This window comes from Pelodiscus sinensis, chromosome 6, assembly GCF_052426305.1.
Source record: "Pelodiscus sinensis isolate ZL-2025 chromosome 6, ASM5242630v1, whole genome shotgun sequence".
NCBI classification, from domain to species: Eukaryota; Metazoa; Chordata; order Testudines; family Trionychidae; genus Pelodiscus; species Pelodiscus sinensis.
In genome coordinates, this window is record NC_143057.1 from 97,955,811 (window position 1) to 97,974,474 (window position 18,664).

The window sequence follows — 18,664 nt, forward strand, 5'->3', positions numbered from 1 at the left end:
GCTAACTCTTTTGTAGTCGACGCAGCTCAACAGAGATCTAGAGCCCCTCACCTCAAACACCAGGGCTCTGATAAACACTTAAAAAGGCTCGACGTCCTGGGCAGGAAGGTATACACCTCAGCGACTTTACTCCTCAGAATCGCCAATTACTCGGCGCATCTCTCCAATCATACATTCGATACATTTCACGCCTCACTCCTCTCATGGATCATCTCCCTGATTCAAAAAGAGAGATCCTGAGATCAGTCATCCAAGAGGGCTACACATCAGCTAGAACGTCCCTCCAGATGGCCATGGACGTGGCTGATACTGCTGCTCGTTCTGCCGCTATGGCTATTGTTATGCATAGAGCTTCTTTCCTTCAAGTGGCAGGCGTTCCAAAGGAACTACAGACAAAAGTTGAGGACTTACCCTTCGACAAAGATAAGCTCTTTGCAGAGACCATGGACGCAATCTTGCACTCATCTAAGGACTCTAGGACAACCCTGCGAACTTTGGGGATGTATACGCCCCCCTTTAAGAGACGTCGCTACTCACCCTATCAGCGCAGATATGATTACCCCTACATTAGACACCAGTGGCAACAGCAGCACCAACAACAGAGGCCTTTTGATAACCAGCATTCTCGCCAGAGGCCTCAGTGACGCAGAAACCCTACCGGCAGACCAAACATGCCTTCCAACAGCAAGCAACAGATTTGATGTGTTGGTCGAGGGCAAGCACACAGCCACAGGCAGCACCGTGAATCGTTCAACCCAACTATTCCACTACTGTCTAAGACCCTTTCTACATCAGTGGGCAAAAATCACCACGGACAAATGGGTCCTCGAGTTTGTTCAGTTCGGCTATCCTATCCCTCTTCAATCAGTCCGATGGTGGACCAGCCACACACACCTGCTGCCGGGCGTACCATTTCACCCTCAGCAGCCTCTCCACCAAATCACAACACCAAATCTCCCTACTAGGCTGGGGGGCCCACATGGGTTCCCTTTCGGTACAAGGCCAATGGTCCCCACAAGAAGCAAGGTTGCACATACACCTCCTAGAGCTTCATGCTATTTTCAATGCATGCAAATCCTTCCTCGTCTACATTCGGAATACCACTGTGACGATACTTACAGACAACATTGCAGCCATGTACTACGTAAACCGCCAGGGCGGCGCTCGCTCCCGTTCGCTATGCACGGAAGCTATCCGCTTTTGGAATTGGTGCATTCACCATGGGGTGACTCCTTTGGCATCCTACTTACCTGGCACCATAAACGTGATGGCAGACTTCCTGAGCAGACACTTCCACTCGAAACACGAATGGGAAATGCACGACGGCATATTACGCGACATCTTCCAACGTTGGGGGACTCCCCGAGTGGACCTCTTCGCAACTCCCGGCAACACAAAATGCCGCAAGTTCTGCACCAGAGTGGGCGTGGGCCATGCATCTCAAGGGGATGCCTTCCTCGTGACTTGGCGCGGACCCCTCCTTTATGCATTTCCCCCCATACCTCTCATTCCCAAGGTCCTTCAGAAGCTGAAGGCGGACAGGGCTACGCTGATCCTCATAGCCCCAGATTGGCCTCGCCAGCGCTGGTTTCCATTCCTGCACCTCCTCTCTGTGCGGACACCGATCCACCTTCTCCCTCTCCACGACCTCCTCACACAATACCGAGGATGCCTGAAACATCCCCAGATACAAATGCTGAACCTAACAGCATGGTTCCTAACTGGCTAAACCCACGTGAATCTCTCTGCTCTGCCACAGTCCAACACGTCCTAGTACAAAGTAGACAACAAACCACGAGGAAAACTTACCTTCACAAGTGGCACAGATACTCCTCCTGGTGTACCTCGAACCACCACGATCCAACACGTCCGTCCATTTCCTCCGTACTGGACTATGCACTTCACCTAAAAAGCAAGGGTCTTGCGTTAGCCTCCATCAGAGTGCACCTCCCAGCAATATCAGCATTCACACCACCTATAGAAGGCGTTTCTATCTTCGCCCATCCTACGACTAAACGATTTCTCAAGGGCCTTATCAATATGGACCCACCACGCAACCCAGCCCCTCCTGTGTGGAGCCTGGACCTGGTACTCGACGCCCTAATGAGGCCACCGTTCGAGCCTCTGGCGACCGTATCCTTACAATTCCTCACTTTGAAAATGGTTTTCCTGCTCGCAATAACCTCTGCATGCAGGGTTAGCAAGCTTTCTGCCATGATGGCCATTCCACCATATACGATTTTCTGTAGTGATGGGGTAGTCTTGAGATTACATCCGAGGTTCCTACCCAAGATTGTCTCCAATTTTCACGTTAATGAACCAGTCATCTTGCCAACCTTTTTCCCGAAGCCCCATGCCTCGCCACGAGACGCGGCCCTACATTCTTTGGACATACGCAGGGCCTTAGCGTTCTACATAGATCGTACTAAATCGTTCAGGCTTACGGACCATTTATTTGTCTCTCTGGCACACAGGTCAAAGGGTCAACGTCTGTCTTCCCAAAGAATTTCTAATCTTGTGACCGCATGCATAGTGCAATCGTACGCAACGAGTGGGTTACCCCTTCCGTCTCAACCACACGCTCATTCCACTAGAGCCATGGCCACATGTACAGCGTTCCACAGAGACGTATCTCTGAAGGACATTTGCAGGACGGCGAACTGGTCCTCTCATGAGACCTTCGCTAAGCATTATTCTATCTCTCTCTCTCACTCAGATGAGGCAGTGGCGACTGCGGTGCTCTCCACGGCGGATAAATAGGGTCTCCTTGCCCTCGTTCTGTTTTTGGCAACTACCGCTACTCAGTCACCCATAGTGGAGCACCCACGGGGACACCACCTCGAAGAACAACAGTTACTGCACCGGAGGTGAGTAACTTCGCTTTCTTCCGGGAGGAAGACACACATGGCACACGCTGCGCAGGTAACAACAGCAGACCCATCACCATCCATCGCTGCTGTCCTGGAGAAGGGATTTAAAAAGAAAGGCAAGAGAACCTCACGCCCTTCCCAACTCCCTCTCTAAACTCCCTGTTAGCACTCAGCTGTTCGCAAGCTCCTTGGTCGCTTCTCCACTGCCTTATAAAGCCCTGGAGTGCCTGAAAGTCCCTCCCCCTACCAAAGCTGTCAATCAGCAGAGGCTTCTAGAATTCAAACTTTAATTAGAAGCCAACAGTTTTCACCTACCAATCATAGCCAATCACAGCACAAACTCCATCAAGTAGAGGAGGAGGGCAAACGGGAAGTGGAAGAAAAAAAAAACCACAGAAGAAGGGATTTGCCTATTAGAAACGTACCAATTTCTGTATGAGATCAGACTAGTAGTCTGGCAGTGAGTTTCACAGACTAATTATGGGTGTTGCCTTTTTTATTAGCTTTAAATTTGCTACCTTTCTATTTAAATGAATCTCTCCTTATTCTTGTATTCAGAAAAGGTAAAGAGCAATGTGCAATTTACCTTCTGAAAGTCATCACTAGCATTGCCAGCTTTTGCAGTTTTACCGGAAGACTGAAGAAATCACTGGTAGTTCAGTTAATTCAGAGAGAGCCAGAATGGCTCAATAAGATCTGTCACCAAGACAAAAGAAAAGACATGACAGCAGAAGGAAAAAGTCTAAATCTGGAACAAGATGAATATATGGGCTAAAACATTACAGCAAGTAATTGATGTTACATTCATGTGGATTTAATGGTGTTGGGATATAGTTAAATGAAAACTATAACGAACCCAAGATACTTTAGGGCATGACTACATGGCCCTGTAGCCTATATTATGGGGATCCGAATAGCAACATGCATTGAAGTGCTCCACTGAAACTCCCCCATGTGATCACTGCAGGCATGCACTTAAAGGTTCCCAGTTCGCAGTAAGGTAATTTTCTAACAGGAGTATATTAGTGTGAACTAGGCACTTTAAATTCATGCCTGCAGTATCCTCACAAGACACTCCCCACATTCCCCTTGTACACCAGAGCCCAGGGAGACCCAGGCTAGTAGATTGTGTGCTTTAGCCCTGTGAGTGAGGGGGGACTGGACCACCAGTGCAGGCTCTCCAATGCTGAGCCTCGGGCGTTGGACCCAGGCAAGCTGGGGGCCATATCTGGCCTCTGGGATTGAGGTTCCCCACCCATGATATAACTCCACAGGAACTTAAAGTATATAATAAAACTAGAAGACTTAGCCAGCATTGCTTCGGTCCTTTGGGGCAGGAGGCTGCAGGTGTGTGGGGTGTTGGGAGTCAGGCTTGGGGTGTGAGGAGGGGCTCAGGGCAGGTGATTGGGAGGAGGGGGAGCTTAAGAGATGGGGTGAGGACTAAGGGCAGGGCGAAGGGGTGGCTGCCAGCTTCTCTCTGGGGACAGGCTGCATACCCCACCTGCTGACTTCTCCGGTTGTACCCATGGAAGCTTCATGATCCCATCTACATGTTTTGTTAGTCTTTAAGGTTCTGCTAGACTGTTGTTTTTTAAGTTTTTCCGGTTACAGACTAACTTGGCTACCCCTCTAAAGCATTAGAGGTTTAATCTGTTACAAACAGATAAAGCTGAGCAAATGGATGTACTAAACAAAAACATAATGAAAAAACCAGTAAAGCTGATAGGCTTTAAGCCAGAAAGTTGACAGAACAGGATAAATCGGTTATCCCTCGGATTAGAAATAAAAAGGAAATTTAATAACTGGCATCCCATAGATCTCTAAAACATTTGCTAACTTTTTCCATGCTTTGTACACTTCAGAAAAGCCAAATTCTGAACTTCTAAATAGGTATTTGAGAAACGTGAAACTACCTCAGCTGTCAGAGGATAACATGGCAGCTCTTGATAGGTAAATGGCTGCACAGGAAGTTGAAGATGTAATTAATAATTTAAATCCAATAGAGCTCCCAATCCCAAGAGGCTTTCTGGGAAACATTACAGAGCTCTTAAGCAAGTGTTGGCCCTACTCTAACTGAATTATTTAATGGTATATTGCAGGGATTCCAGATTCATGGAAAGAGGCAGATATTGTGGCCATTTCTAGCGAGGGAAAAGATCTTACAAATTGTGCATCACAGACACATTTCTTTGATGTGGCTGCTAACATTTATGTCAAGGTGCTAACAAACAGATTGTGTCATTTTACCCACATGTGTTCACCCAGACCAGTCTGGATGTATTGCTGACCAGCACCTGTCAGATATATCAAAACTCTGAATTTGATTCATAATGTTTAATTCTTACAATTCTTCCTGTGTGCTGCTTTCACTGAACACTGAGAATGACTTTGATGGCCTGTAGTTGGGAGTACCTCGGCCAGATATTTTGGTAAGGTTTGGTTTTGAAAATGAGTATTACAGGGGCATATCAATCCTGTATGTTGATCTTCCGAGTATCTACTTTGGCTAATGGTCATCAGTCTCTTCCCTTTAATTTGTCTTGGTGTACAAAGCAGGGTTGCCAATTTGTTTGCTTTAGCAATGGAGTCATTTGCCATCTATGTGAGAATTAGCCCCTTGAGAAACATCTGGTTTAGAACACAAAATTGCTCTGTATACTACTAATGTCCTGTTATATTTGCAGGATCCAGAAGCCTCATTTAAAAATTATAGAAAAATTGACTTTAGAATTTGGGCAGGTATCAGGCTTCAAATTAAACTACAATAAAACTGAAATTTGGGGAATTAATGTACCTGAAAGGATGAAAACCAACCACTGGCAGCTACATAAATGTAAATGGATAAGAGAATCTTTAAAATATGTTAGGAATAAATATTGTGGAGAAACATAAAAATCTTTTAAAGGCAATTTTTACTCTCCAGTGCGGAATAAAATAACAAAAAAATTTTCTTGGGTAAGTAGGGTAGCCATGGTAAAGATGAATGTCCTCACAAAGTTATTTCAGTGGGTGCTGATTATTACTAGTCTCTTGGTTTCCACCAAGAAATTGCTAATAATGAAGAGTTGTCAAACAAAAGGCAGGTTTACAAAGCATCAGTCACGGAAAGAAACATTGGGAGCCCTGGCTCCTGTGTTAGGGCAGGATGTAGCCCAGAGAATGCAGGGAGCGGTACCCACAGTACTCCTCCTTGCCCTGACATCCAGAGGCAGCTTCCCTCCCTCCCTGCTTTTCTCAGAACCCTTCAGCCCACCCCATAGCATAAGTGTCCCCTTCTGGGCAGTGTTGCTGGCATTCCAGCTCTTTACCTTCTATGACAGTGGTCACCAACCAGTAGATCAGAATCTACTGGTAGAGCTTGGAGCCTCTGACAGGTGATCTTGATTGGTTTGGCCAGGAAGCTATCAAGCACTAGCACTTCAGTTGCCCCTCCATCCACTGTCCTGCTGCTCCTGCCCTCTGCCTTGGAGCTGCCCCCTGGGAGCCTCCTGCTGGTTGTGCAGGGTGTGGGAGGGAGAAGGGGGGGCACTGATGTCAGGGTGGCCTTCCTCCCTCCACTCCTGTATCTTATCTCCACACAGAGAGAAGGGGGTGCAGCGAGCTTGGCAGTACAAATCTGTCACTCACACAGTGTGTCTGTCTGTCTCATTCTCACAAACACACTGTCCTTCCCACTCATCTCCTGACCCAACATGTATGTGGGTGGTGGTTGTTATACTTTTACTGCTTGCAGACTGTTTTATTTTGCGGGTTTTGACTGGTCTGTTTATTTCATCATTTTCATTTCTCTCTTACACTTAAATTTAATTCTTGGAGTAGTGAGTTCTAAAATGCCTAACCTCTTGTGGCTGGAATAATTATCCCTATGGTAAATCCTGCTCCTGGAAATGGCTGGCATGTCCCTGCAGTCCCTGAGAGAGGCAGAGCAGGAGGTCTCCACATGCTGTCCCTGCCTGCAGACACCACTCCTGCAGTTCCTATTGATCAGTAACTGGGAGCCGTGGGCTCAGTGCCTATAGCTGGGGGGCAGCGCATGGCATCATGGAGCTATTGATGTGCATGCCAGCTGCCTTCAGGAGTGGTGCAGTGTCAGGGCAGGTGTAAGCCTGCCTTTTCCCCCACTGCTTCACCACCCGGAAGCCATTTCAGCCAGAGCCTGCTTCATGAACCCCTGTCCCAGCCCTCAACCGCCCCTGCACCCAAACTCTTTCCCAGAGCTTGCACCCTGAAGCCCCTCTTGGACCCCAATCCTCCACCTTGGGCTAAGCCCTGAGCCCCTCCCACACTCCAAACCCCTTGGCCCAAGACCAGAGCTTGCACCTTAACCTCCTACCCCAGCCTGGTGAAACGGAGTGAGGATGGGGGAAGAAGGGGAATGGAGTCAGCAGGGTGAGGCCTTGGAGCAGGGGCAGGGCCTCAAAAATGGGTGTGAAGGAAGCGGGGAAGGGTATTTGGGTTTGAGGTAGATCTTGCGTTGCACTTAAATTGAAAAAGCGGTCTTGTGGTTAAAAAGCTTGGAGACCACTGTTCTATGAGGATAGTGGGTCCCCAGCCACAGACAGGTTTGCAAGGCTGCAATCAGAGAAGGAAGTATTGGAATGTGCTGAGCCCAGGCTCCTAGTTCCAGGGCAGGACACAACCTGAGAGCACAGGGAGAGGTACCAGAAGCTCCATGTGCCTCTTTCTCACTGCTGCCCCACACACCTGCCTGCTGTGGGATCCTTTCTTCTCAAGAAGGTTGTTAGTAAGTGATATTGACATTGCTGGTATCCAAATCCCATTAACATTGAATTAAATGTCATTATTAACCAAAAGTTGTTTAATTTGGGGAACACTGATAAGTAGCATCAATTGTATTTTATGTTAACATATGGACTTCATTAGTGCAACCGGCCATGTTTTTAGTGTCAGGGATGAGACAGGGATGCAGTGAAACAAAAACAGAAAATACAAAGGGTGAATTCTAAGTTTTAAGCTTGCAAAGTAAGGTGGGCCAGTGTTCCATAGTTTGGTTTATTTATGTATCACAATTAAGACATGATCAATTGGCTAAACAATAGACCATCCAAACACTAGGTAAAACTGGAACAAGAATGGAGCCCATATTAACTATTCATCATAATTGTTGGATTAAAAGAAAGTCAGGTCACTAAAAATAAAAAATTGCCCATTCATCTAGACCCCCTTAGAATTTTTGCTCCAGTTTTTTAAATTCTAATTACTTAGATACCTTTCCCTAGTTACTTTGATTAAAAATCGGGAATGTATCTTTAGGATGTATGTTGCTGTTTGTTGTGGGCAAAGAGCAGAGACTAGTCAGTTGGGGCAGCTGTTCCTGGTTCTGAGCTGAAATCCTACCTATAGGTATGTAATAACGTAAAGATTTCACATTTTCAGTATTTATAAATCAAACATTTTTATGGTGAAATCTAAGTCTGAGCTGGCTCTAGCTGGACCTTTAACAAGCACTTCAGGAGTTAACCCAGAAGCAGGCTGGAACAAATGGTGTATACAATTCATAATGAAAAAGATGTTAAGAAAACAATCCAGATGGAGGGGGATTTGGATAAAGAAATTGATCTAGTTAAGTTATTCTCTGTATGGGAAATGGGATCTATATCTTTAATTTTTGCAGCTCATAATTTTTACATATATTACTGCATAGATTACTCCAATTAGTATCAGTCATATCTTTGCTATTAGGAAGGTGCTTGGTTGGAGAGGCTGCAGGAAGAGGGAATGTTCTTGTATACTTGTTGACTCGGTTCATGAATTTAGATGATTTTGGGAGGAAATCTTATTAAGACAATTAATCTTATGACAAAATGCTGGCTTCCTGGTGGTCCCCTGACTTTCTTGCTTAATGCTTCAGTAAAGATTTACCATTTAAATAGAAGTACAAATTACTTTTTATCTTTTGCCATTACTCTATATTGCATATTATGGGAAATACTTGACTCCTCCTGTGGTAGTAAAATATGGTGTGTCCTTGTAATGGAAAAGCTTTCACACCAAATATATACCCAAGAAAAGTGCTTAAAAAAAGATGGGCATTTAGAAATTTGGCCACCCTTTCTAGTGTACTCAGAGAAACAGAGCTTTCCAGCCAGCAAGCCAGAATCTTTAACCAGGTTCTCTGAATACTAACTAGATGATGAATAAGTAATAGATGATGTAGTATGTTCACGTTTTATTGTAATTTTGCCTTAATATAAGTTTCAAATATTTGGTGTTTTTCTTAAAGCCCCATCTAGTATTTCTCCAAGTTCAATCCAATGCCTTCCTACCTTTGTGCTACTATTAAAATGCTCGTTGTTTAATTAAGGATATTAATTTTACTCTTTCTGAGAGTTCCTTTAAGAACAGTTGTTAGTGCTGTCTATTTTAGTGTATTCTTTTATGCTTAAGTTATCCACTCTTGCCATAAGCTTTTATAAAACTCCTTCATTTTAATAATTTTCACTTCCTAGCTTGTAAATTAGCACTTAACATTTCAGACCCTTTAAAGTGGTCACTTATGCAGTTCAAGTGCAACACACTTAGAAGCTAATCTAATTAGAGACTGGCCTTTTCCATCAGAAAAATACACTTTTATGTGTAGGACAAAAAAATGGTGACTGCAATCAAAATGTAATAAACACAACAGAAGAGTGGGTAAAAACAAGCCATAAGTATTTGTCATTACTGTGTTTGGTATTTTTCATTCCCAGGTTAACAGCTGTGTGGCTAACCTATCCCAACATTTTCTAAGTCAAATCTTTCCTAATACTTGGATATTATAATGTTTTACAGACTCTAAAGGCAATTGACTTTCAAGTATTTTCTGGGTCCAGAATTCATGCACAGCCTCATCATTAGTATCTAAACAAAGTTAATACTTTTTGTGCATTAGAAGGTTCACTCAGAAAACAAAACCTGTTCAAGTTTACTCACTAAACATAAGAGTGTAAAACACATTGTTTATCCGAAAAACAATCTAATAGAAATTATAGGTCATACCTTAAGTGAAGTTCAGAAACCTAAACTTTTACCTTATCTAGCAACCAAAATGTGAGAGGTGGTATATTAAAAACAAATCCTATGTATTCTATTTTCCATTCTATAATACTTTCCATTCTGTAACGTGTTTCTTTGGTGTCCATTAGTCCACTCATATAGCTTAGTTGATTCTCTAGATCCAGGCACTTCATTCATGTGGGAATTCAGTTATACAGTAATGTTTCTTTGTCTTCAAATGTTTCAGATGGATTTTCATATGCCAAAGTATTAAATGTGGTGGTTCCAGAAGAAATGTCGAATTATAAATTTCTGTGGAGAATTATTTGATTCCAAACATTTGAGTCTTTTTTAGAATCTAGCACTGGCAATGTTCTGTAGTGTCATGTCAACGATGAAATTAATTACCTCTTATCAGATGAGTCCTACTAATAGAGACACTACTATTGCATGTACATTTACATTTTAAAACAATAAGTGAAAAATGTTCTTATTTCATAGTAGTACTGTACATATATTAACTTTGTTTGCTCGCCTCCTCTCTCTAGTATTTTCCACGTGTTGGTTCTGAACATAGCAGTTGTAGGACTTGGAGTGACAATTGCCATATTTTATCCAAATATAGGAGGTATTATAAGGTAGGTACCCCTTTCACTCTGAACTAGCCCTAAATAATAATTAAATGTAACTTTTGGTGTCGAAGACAAATTATCAGAGATAAAACTGTCTTATTTGTATTATTTATTATGAACACAGATTTGCAGAGAAATATCAGAGATTGACATGTGGAGCTTTGTATAATACTAGTTCTTAGAAAGGGACGTTGAAAGAGTAGAGATTAATGCCAGACAAATGTGAATTTTTAATTAAACTGACTACTGTTGCACTTAACTTCTTCAATTACTGTAATTGAGAGAGACCAAGAGAAAATATTGTTGATTTCTCTTCTGCATTTGGAAATGCTTTTGGAAAGTCAGTTCCCTCTGTTGTTAGTATGGCTCTTTTGCACAAAACGAGGAAAAGAAGGCATTTACAAAAAAATAGGAATATGTGTTTATAAAACCACTGCAATTGGCATTGGGACCAGTACAGTCACTGTAGCTGCTCTTCACTCACTCTCTGATCGGGCTGACTCAGATTTTTTTTAATTGTTATGATCTCTAGTTGTTTTATTTGTAGGTAAAATTTCTATCATCTGATAATAAAAACTATAGGTTGAACCTCTCTATTCCGGCAGCCTCAGGATCTTACCGATGCTGAACCAGAGAATTTACTGAACCCCAGAAGGTCAATATTATCTAACAGAGGGGTGGGCAATATTTTTTCATGGGGGGACCACTTCAAGAATTTGGAAAGTGGTCCATAGTTGCACTCGTCCACTCTATCAATGAAGGAGGTGCAGGGTCTGGGATGGAGGTTGGGTGCAGAAGGGAGCTTGCCGTAAGAGACTGGGGTGCAGGATTTTGGGTTGTACCTAGGACAGGAGGGTAATTATGACCCGAAGGTAGGGGATATGGATGCAGGAGGGGAGGCAGAGGTTTGGATTGCCAGAGGCTAGTTATGGCTGGGAAACTTAGCTAGTTAACTCCCAGCCAGCAGCCTTCTCAGGCAGACTCCCTGCCTGCTCTACCCTTTCACTGGCTGCATGGGCCATATGGTCTTAGAATAAATACTAGTCTAAATGGGGGGAAGGGTGTTTTGCAAGCTGCCTGTTGACAATAGTCAGCTCCCACTGGCTGGAAACCAGCCAATGGAATTGGACTGGGTCATCAATTGAAGACTCTTCCCTCCGTCCCTGGGATTGCAGCTATTGAAACAGGGTCCTGCAGCCACCACTCTTCTTGGCATGTAGGGAGCAGAGAGGGAGCCTGCCTAAGGCTCCCTGTTGTATCCACGGGCCAGACATGGCCCGCAGGCCATATTTTGCCCAGCCTGGGTCTAACAGCATTACCAACACTTCCTCTGCTTACAGCATTTAGTGGTAAATTAGAGCTAAAGAACAGTGCAGAACCAGGACTGGTGGCTGTAAATAAACTTTATGGGACTATGGGAAACTTGGCTCCACCCATAAGTGGACATCAGGCTAACTAAAATCATGCCAGACCACAGATGTTGCCGAACTAGAGAGATTCAGTCTGTAGTAAGATTAGTCACTGAACATAAATTACATGGAGTATTCAGTATGCTTTTCCATATGTGAATTGATTCTGATTTTTGTTTATTTATTACTGATATTTGCCCCACTGTTTAGACAACCAGTTTTCAGCCTGTTGGTGGTTCATGAACTGTGGTGTTCAACTATTTGCTATTCTTGGGTGTGTGATTGGTTACCTAAGGCCATGTCTACAGTCTAGAGTTTTTCCGGGATACTGGAGGTATCTTGGAAAAACTCAGTCATGTCCAGGGAACGTGTCCGCTCTTCCGAATTTTTTTTGGAGGAGCAGACAAGATTTTTTGGCATCCCTGTAAACCTCATTTTACGAGGAAGAAGGGATGTTCTGAAAGGGTTTTTTTCTGATATTTGGCCCAGTGTAGATGGGCCAAATGTTGGAAAAGCCTCTCTGAAACAAAGAAGCAGAAAAAGCCACAATTTGTGGTTCATAATTTGCGTAGTTTTTTCCAGAAGAACAGCGTAGCGTAGACACAGCCTAAATAAATGTTTTTGTTTCATTTGTCTATCAGGGAGCAGAAACTTTTTGAATATGGAAAAGATGACTAAATAATGAGTACTTGGCTGTACCAGGGCTTTGATAGCTCTCTGAGAATCAGACTGGCACTGGGAAAGAGTAGTGAGAGGATATTGGTAGCTAGTGGAGAGTCAGTCAGGAAATTAGTTGGTCCTCACTGGTACTTGTTATATTTCTTGCAGTACCAAAGAAAGGCATTTTAGCAGCTTTTAAAGTATTGAAATATGCAATTGCATGTCTAATATGTCCTCATACACATTTCATTTAAGCCCCTGGGATGTTACCAGATTCATATCTTTGATAGTTACATTACACAGTAACAGAAGATTCTGTCTGGCCTTGTTCTGACATATGTAAGCAGATTTCCCCCAAAGAAAGCAACAACAACAACAACAAAAATCAAGATCAGAGTTAGGAAGTCTATCTCCAGAAGCATCTGGTTCATTTGACAGTAGGACTACCCTAGGGAAAATGTTTTACCAAGTAATTACATGCCATTGGAGGAGAAGGCGGCAGCAGATAACAAGGAATGGAAAATAATGTTTTTCGATTGTGACAGCAAATTATCATTATTAAACAAGACTGTTTTAGAAAAAATCCCAAGGAAGAAGAGTTAACACACAGCACTTTCATTTTTTGCAGATATTCTGGAGCAACTTGTGGTCTGGCCTTTGTATTTGTGTACCCATCCCTCATCTATATGATCTCTCTGCATCATTCAGGGCAGCTGACATGGTCAACGCTCATCTTTCACATCTTTATAATCATTGTAGGACTGGCTAATCTGATTGCACAATTCTTGCTGTGAAATCTCCCAGCTCTCATGTTGGTTTTCACAAGTTGTATTGTGAGGTTAGAGAACAGTCTTTGGCAGATTCACTATAAATGATGAGAACTTCCTGGGTGTGTCACTCACTCACTTCCTGAGAAAATCTGCACCTTTTGAAGGCAAAGGACAATTGTGTTTTAGTAACATGTTTTCAAGGGTTTGTAGGGAAGCACATATTTGGAAATGCTACATCATAGTAGATAAAATGGGCCAAATTTGTAAATGGTATAACTCCACTGACTGCCTTGAATGTACATCATTGATTTTGGCCCACATTTTTTTTTATTTTGGGGCGAGATTTTCACATGGATATAACTGCCAACCTTCATTTTTAGAAGTAGTTATTTTTCAGTTTTGTGCTACAGCATTCTTTTCTTCTAAAACAGTGATTCCTGCCCTTATTAGCAAACAAGCCTACATAATAGGCCACGGAGACAGTTGCACTAAATTTCTTGTATAGTTTCGGACTCTTACTGATGAATGAGTTGTATTTGTAAAGCTAATGTCTAGCCATTCAGATGACCACATACTGTTAATATAATTTTGGGTAACATTTTAAATTACATACACAAGAAACCTCAGGTATAGAAACAGCATAAGAAATCACTACCTATGCCCTGGATGCAGCATGCACGCTATCTGTCCTTCAAGAATAGGTCAAATAATGAGGGGTGTCCAAAGTTACAGCACAAGTTGATGGTTCAACTAGAATTAGGACCGGGATCCTCCTTGCTCCAAGTTGCTATTACCATTAGAATAGATATTTGTGTATTTTCATGAGCAGGTGTACTTGACACATGTACATTCGATACAAATGTGCAGAGCACTCCTGTATATCCAGTGTAGTTTTTATGCCCCTGCAAGATTTCAGATTGAAAATTCCTCATTGTGGGATAACTGTTTTTTCAAATATCCATTCTATACATGTTATACAACAGTATAGTCAGATGTACAATGCAGACAAACAGACAAAAATAACAAATTCACATTTGTGAACATTCAAAAAATCCTGTTTCTATATAGCTGCTTAATATTTGCTATTAAAATGTGCTGTAATTGAATATACAAAATATATGTGCTATATTCTGTGAGTTATGGTGCAGTTTTAGAATCACTAGTGCAAAATTTCTAATGTATCATCCTTAATCCATGCACAACTGTATCTGCAGATGCTCAGTCAGATGATTAACTGGTCATGTGTACTTGGAATTATTGTGACTGAATGCAGCGTTTCATGTGTGTGACTCTCTGAAAATCTAAGTCTGTCAATGTGTAGTGAGTAATAGCAAGGCACTGCCTTATAGAAATGCCCTCGGGACTTTGAAAAATCTCAGTCTTCTTGGTTTATCTATATGCATTTCCAATTATGTGCATATTTTTATAAAGTCAACTTCTGCTCCTGTTGAAGACAACAGGAATTGTGCCACTGACTTTGTTGGAGAATTTATCCCATTTTGGTAGGATAAGAGTCTCTCTGAAAAGCTGTTGCTCCATAACCAGTATCTGTTAAACACCCACATGATGCAGGCATAATGTTGGTCTCTGAGAGATGTTTTCTCCGAGAAGTTAATGTTCCATCAAATGGAATCACAATCTTGCATCTGATGTGAGTACACAGAAATATGAATGCACTTATTCAGAGAGGGAATTGTTGGTGTGATGTTTCTAGATCCGGTAATTGTAGCACTCAGAAGCCTGGTGATAGAATTAAATAAATGGCAGCTTGCATTCTCTCTTGCCAAAATGGAAAATGAATTTAGAAATGCTTTTGGCTAGAAGCAGCAGGGTGTATAAGATTGGTGAGGAAATTGAAGCCTAAGTTGGTAGAAGAGAACTTGGAAGCTGTCTGTGGGTCAAGTTAGTGCCCTTTGTGGAGCTAGCCCCAAAATGTATAGCCAGTCAGTGTTGTGACAACAGTTTTATTGTGCACGCTTATTGTGAGGGAGGGGTATGCGCTAAGCCCAACATCACCCTGCACATATAATTCTTGCCAAAAGGGCTCATACATAAACCCACATCTGACCTAAAACACTTTATTTATGTGTGTGCCTCCAGTTGCAGGGTGGCAGTGTAGGGTTAAAATTCTCTTAGAGACAGATGCCATTTTGAGAGCCCAACAACAACAGGGACTCCATTTTGGCCACCCTTCTTTTCCCGCCCTTTCTGTGTTTTGGTGGGAAACCCAGCAGACATGTGATCTTAGTCTGCCTGGTAACAGCAGGTTACTTAAGGGCTGCCTCTGGCTTTGCCCAGGGCTGTCCATCTGAGTGGCAGAGTGCAGGAGTCATTCAGATGGGTATGCCAGGGTCCACGCATATTAGATATTGGGGTTGTAGGAGGTACGCTCACATGCGAGGAGTGATATCCATTGTCACTCCTCTCTGGCTAGGACACACTTGCACCCATGGCAGCGTAGGGGAAAAGGGTTGGTTTGGCTGAACAGATCCAGACGAGGGAGGTTCCTGCTGTTCCGATCCTGCTGCTGTTCCAGTTGACTGAGACCGCGTCCAGAATCTGGCATCCAGGTGCTGCCGTGAGGGTCCCAAGCTGTGAGACATGGTATTGTCCCTGTGACATTCTTTCTCCAGTCACCTGGGTTCTTACCTGGTACTCACCTTAAGTCACAGCCAAGCCTGTTTTGTTCTGTTCCCTGTGCAGTCCTATCTTATTCCTGTTTATACTTACTTGTTTGTTGTTTAATAAATCCTGTTGTTCGTTCACCTTGTCTGTCTGTCCTAGTCCTTGGAGAAGTCCTAATAACTCCCAACCATAGATGTGGGTTTGGGGACTGGCCTGAAAGTCAGCTTAGTTTAAAATCATTAGTTTTCTGGCTAACAGCAGGGGAATGTTTTCTTTTCAGATTTTGGGAGAAGGAAAAAACCTTGTGCTTGCTCCTAGCATATGCCCACATGCACCTAGTTCTATTATAAAGCCAAACATTTGGGGCTGAAATAGAAAGTTGAAAGGCATGAATTAAGTAGACTGGTCTTTGGAGAAACTGAATTGTAGACTAATTGAAGGAGAAAAAGGTGAATACTAATACTAATAATGATGTGGGGATTGAGAGAAGCTGAGAACTGTAAGCTTTGTGATGTAGCTTTAGCTTATGTGTTTGAGGACTCTTGGTCTAAAAGGACAAAGTTTGATGCAACTAGCAGGCCAAGGATGGCCTGCTAGTTACTGAGTCCTTTAAATATTGTTTGAAGTTAACTGTAGATACTCATTACCTCTCCGGCTTAAGTTGCTATTGGCCTTATTCAAAGTTGGTATATATGGAGACTTGAGTTTTATGGTGTTGGAGCTGGTGTAAGGAGGCCAGTATGGGTGCATCTACACAGTAGTGTTATTTTGGAATAACAGACGTTATTCCAAAATAATAGTGGGAGCGTCTACACATCAGTTCCTTTATTTCAAAATAAATGTGAAATAAGACGGCTTATTCCGACATCTGTAAACCTCCTTAAATGAGGAATAATACCTATACGCTCCACTACTGCTATTTCAAAATAGCTCCACCCCAGGGCCATTCAAAGTAATTACTCCCCAGTGCCTCCTGAGTATCTAAATCAAAGTAGTGCATCCATATTAGGAGAGCCTGTCTTGGACTCACTGTGAGGCTTCTCTGTAGTGTAGATGTGCTCTTTTGAAATCCACTATTTTAGAGTATTTCTTCTGGATTAGCTTATTTCAAAATAGCGTACATCTTCACTGCATGCTTATTTGATCCATTGGGTGTAAACCTGGCTCCACTGAAATCAATAGCAAAACTGTCACTGACTTCGGTATGGCCAGGATTTCACCCAGTGTAATTTACCTTTCTGAAGAATACTGGTGGTTTTAAATTCTTCTGGTGTGGTTCTTTTTGCAATTATTAGAAAACCTATTTAAACTGATTTGGTTCTGAACAAGTTGTGATGAGCAAGTTAAAGCAATTATTTTTAGCGTACTATGTAACCATTAACAGAAAAAGGGAAATTGTTTAATGAAATATTTCAAAGTGAGCATGCCACATTATGTAGCAGTGCAAGTTCTTGAAACCAAATGATTGTTTCAAACATAACTCAGTTTTTTAAATCTAGAGAAGTCCTCCCATTTAAAAAGGAGACACTCTGGGATCTACGGTACATGCTACAGCTGAATTTGCTGTTGTGTTCAAAGGAAGATGACAGCTGGGATAGGCTTAACAAAAATTGATGATCCTGACATAGATATGGCCTTTTAACTGAATCTGTTTACAAGAATTTTGCTAATTCTTGGGAATCTTTTTACTGAGAAGTCTAGTAACTTGGCTCATAAGAAACATTTAAATGTTACCATTCAGCAAAAAATTCCTGAAAGAGATCAAGTCCATGGTGACACATCTATCTACATCTCTAGCCTCTTTCCTGTTCTTTTTATGGTGGTACAAAGCACAGTCAAAGTATTAAAAAATCACAATGGGCTATAATGGGTTAATTATTTGTAATAATGGATTGTATAATGCATTTAAAACAAAAAAGCTCCACTTAGGTCAATATTATAAATATTTTTGTGCTGTTAAACTGCTCAGAAAAGGGATTTAAACAATTTGGGCCATAAAGGGAATTACATGTTGATTTTAGTACTAAATGAAAGTGGTGATTTTAAATATCTTGTAGCAGTGCCTCCATCTAAAATATTTTCACAGTAGAAACTGAAGCTAATTATTAGAACATTCTAATGCTTAAAGGTTGGATTTTCAGAAGTGCCTAAGCCAGTTAGAAGCACAGGTTTCCTGAAAATCAATGTGCTTGTGCTCCTTGCTTGCCTAGGTTCCTTTGAAAATACAACTTGATTTTTTTTTTGAGGGGGGGAGAAGGGCAAGGGGCACTGTTTGAATACAGCTTAAATGCTGAGTGTCACACGTGAAGTTAGACAAAAAAATTGATTGTTACATTTGTGTGCCAGGATTAAACTAATTCTCCCACACATACACACACTTAATACTTAGTGTTGACCCACTCTGGAATTTACTGTATGTAACTGTGGCCATCTAAATTTGACTCTCTATGCTATGTCATCACATATTTTAACAGAAGAGTGAAAAGAACATCCTGACCCGAACACGGTTTTGTAAAATGTAATTTATTGTCTTTTTATAGGAAAAAAAATAAATTTGACTTGAAAGATCAGACCTGTGTGTTTCTTTGCCAAAAACATTTAAACAAACATAGCTCTCTCCTGAACTGCAGAATTCCCAGCTTTTTGCAGTCTGGGAATTCAACACTTCATATTATGTGATAGTTTTGTGATGCAAACTAAAA

At 42.1% G+C, this 18,664-nt stretch overlaps 1 protein-coding gene across 3 annotated transcripts in view; it reads left to right on the forward strand.

Moving 5' to 3' along the window:
* Nucleotides 1-18,532, forward strand: part of SLC38A9 (solute carrier family 38 member 9) — a 90,068-nt gene extending 71,536 nt beyond the window's left edge. For all 3 annotated transcript variants that reach the window (XM_006139553.5, XM_006139554.5, XM_075932457.2), the window contains 2 exons: nucleotides 10,415-10,504; nucleotides 13,196-18,532. In XM_006139553.5, the coding sequence (XP_006139615.1) occupies nucleotides 10,415-10,504; nucleotides 13,196-13,361 (256 nt within the window). In that variant the 3' untranslated portion in view covers nucleotides 13,362-18,532. The remainder of the gene's footprint in view (nucleotides 1-10,414; nucleotides 10,505-13,195) is intronic.
* Nucleotides 18,533-18,664: the final 132 nt, after the last annotated feature.